This window comes from Nematolebias whitei, chromosome 2, assembly GCF_014905685.2.
Source record: "Nematolebias whitei isolate Nwh7 chromosome 2, NemWhi1, whole genome shotgun sequence".
Lineage (NCBI taxonomy): Eukaryota > Metazoa > Chordata > Actinopteri > Cyprinodontiformes > Rivulidae > Nematolebias > Nematolebias whitei.
Genome location: NC_056499.1, coordinates 26,224,503 through 26,227,217, shown reverse-complemented (window position 1 = coordinate 26,227,217; position 2,715 = coordinate 26,224,503). Strand labels below are relative to the sequence as shown.

The 2,715-nt window shown below is 38.9% G+C and overlaps 1 protein-coding gene across 1 annotated transcript in view; it reads left to right on the top strand.

Annotated features, from left to right (window-relative positions):
* Positions 1-1,899: 1,899 nt before the first annotated feature.
* The window catches only part of adcy7 (adenylate cyclase 7), a 44,015-nt gene continuing 43,199 nt past the window's right edge, over positions 1,900-2,715 (top strand). The window contains exon 1 of the mRNA XM_037693971.1: positions 1,900-2,140. Coding sequence (XP_037549899.1) covers positions 1,976-2,140 — 165 coding nt within the window. The 5' untranslated portion in view covers positions 1,900-1,975. The remainder of the gene's footprint in view (positions 2,141-2,715) is intronic.

Sequence of the window (2,715 nt, the reverse complement as noted above, 5' to 3'; positions counted from 1 at the left end):
GAGTTATGCCATTTTTTTTTGGTTAATTTAAAGTTTTGTCATAGTGTAATTTTATTTTTTGGGAACTGTATTTCACAGCTAACACAATTATTTATGAACTCTAATCTTGTTTTTAATTGATGTTGTACAATCATTGTACAACCTGGAATACAAAAAATAATTTTTCACTGAAACTGCATTATGTTGTGAAAACCTAATTATGAAATGGTCTTGGTTCGTGAACAGTATTAATAAAATCCATTAGTAAATCTGTTTTTTTTTTTTTTGTACAAGTAAATTTTGTACACCTCCAAACACCTTATTCTATGAATGCCGAGCTACTTATGACTAGTCAGTCAGGACATGTATTGAAAGAATCTCCTAATTTTCCTCCTTAGTTCTACGTTAATTTCACTAACTGGTTGTAAGTCACAAATGTAACCAGTAAGCAGCACCAACGATCAGAGCTGCTATGATAACATAGTGTAAAATTAAAAAAGAAAGGGAATCTTAAAATTGTTGTCTTTTAGCAAAAAATAAAGCCCTGTAGATTTGACCTCCACCCAGAGGTAAAAACTGTTACCTCTGATAAGAATGTGTGATGGAGACTGCCTGCAAGACAAACTGCTGGGATTTCTCATTTATTCACAGATGCACTTGAATAGGCAGTGGTGGAAAAAAAATATCAAATGTACACATTGTGTGTTCTCATTGTAATGTATAAAACCTGCTAACGCTGACATTAAAATGACCCTTCGGACAGTGTATTAATAAAGGTGATAACTGAGCCTTGTTTACTGCTCACAACTTATGTGCTCGAGACAGATTGTCTGGAAACTGGTCAAGTTATGAGCGAGTACTTAATGGCCGTCTTCCAGTTTACAAGCCGGAGTTAGCCATGGTTGGTTTAATTTCACAAGTCCTCTTCTGTTTGATTTGTGTGTCTCATCCTGTTGCTGCTGCAGATGTGGGTTTGGTTTGTTGGTTCAGCTGGCTGGAGAGTAAATTATTCTGGGTGACTTATGAGGGAATTTAGTCTATAATTGTGGACTGTTCAATAAATGTTTCCAAAGCTTTTGGTGTGTGTGTGTGTGTGTGTGTGGGGGGGGGGGGGGGCAGTGAAGTCATGTTTATGTCTGCTGAAAATGTTGGTAAAGACATGTTAGGAGCCTTCATCAGATAAAGATGAAAGTGTAGAAATTGTGTGGTGACTAATTGAACTATCTGGATATTTAGCTGCCCCTATTGAGTCACACAGAGTGTCCTTTACATGTTCCTCCTGTGTTTGTACAATGTGTGCATTTTTAAGCACATGTTATCAAAGTAAAAACTTTGAATAAAAACTTTAAATAAAGTCCAGTTGTTTTTGTATTGAACGCTTTTTTAAAGTAAAAACTTATTTTTCTATCTATTTTTTTTTTTCTCGTCTTCTCCTTCCAGGTGCCTAGAGAGCTGAGGACTCATCTGTTCAGTTACATCCTAAATCCTTGTCAGATCTCAGTGGACCTTTAGCACGCTCCTCATCAGCTCCTTCGCACCCCTCTCCCCCCGTCCTACGTCTTAATCCCCTCCTCTGTTTGGTGTCTCCCAGCCCTGGGCTTTTTACTCGAACCCACTGACGGGAAGAACACAGTAGTTGGCAAAGGATGAAGCAGGTCTGCTTGCCAACACCAGACAGAGGGTAGAAGACACAAAACGACTTCGCAAAGGCAGGCGCAACAGTGAAAGAGACTAAAAGATAAAGAAGGGATAACCAGCGGTGAGAGCAACTGCAAAGCTGTGAGAAGCAACTAAAGCAATCCAGATGCCGCCACAAAGGAAGCACACAAGTTTCACTTGAGTGTCGTGAGCTAGCAACAGTCTCCAAAGAAATTTTACAACTTTCTTTTTAAACGATCTTCTGGCTTACTTACTCAAAGAAGTTGTGGAGACACACATTTCTGCTCGCCGAGGCTCCCTGTTCACACCAGCTATGTCTCTGTGAGAAGAGTTAGTCATGCCAGCGAAGGGGAAGTACCTGTTAAACAACCAGGAGCTCAAGAATGAGGCGCTGTATCGCAAATTCTCCTGCATCAACCAGTATCAGCCACTGGTTCTCCTGCTGGGCCTCTCCATGCTCTCCTGTGGAATTCTCCTCATCCTCTTCTTTGCCCTGGGACTGGTGAGTTTTCACAGCCATGCTCTTTGTAATAACTTTATGCTGTATTTAAGTCCAAGTTGTTTGTTGGAGCCACATTTCGGCTTTCAAGTTTATGGTTTTTAAATAAAAGAAAAATATTTGAGTATGTAATTGTACATAAAACAACTACCTATTTATAACCTAGAACACATGCCTTTGTTGAACTAATCAATTATGATTATTTTTGTCTCATGAAATGTAAATCTTGTGGTTACAGTTTGTTTATAAATAAAATATTTTTACTTTGGGGCAGCATGGAAAGGCAGCGATTAGTGCTGTTGTCTCACAGCAAGAAACTTGCAAGTTTGCCTCCCATCCTTTCTATGTGGAGTTTGCATGTTCTCCTAGGGCAGGGGTCTGCAACCTTTATGACCAAAAGAGCCATTTCTGCCCCTTTGCACACAAAATAAAATGTCTATGTAGCTGGAAAAACTTGCTAAAACTGTGTTTATCAACTAGTAGACCATGGTCCACTTCATTCTTGTTGGAGGGGACTTTTCCAGCCAGTGGCAAAAGAAAAGACTAGATTAAATAAATAAATTTAAAAAAAAAAAAAA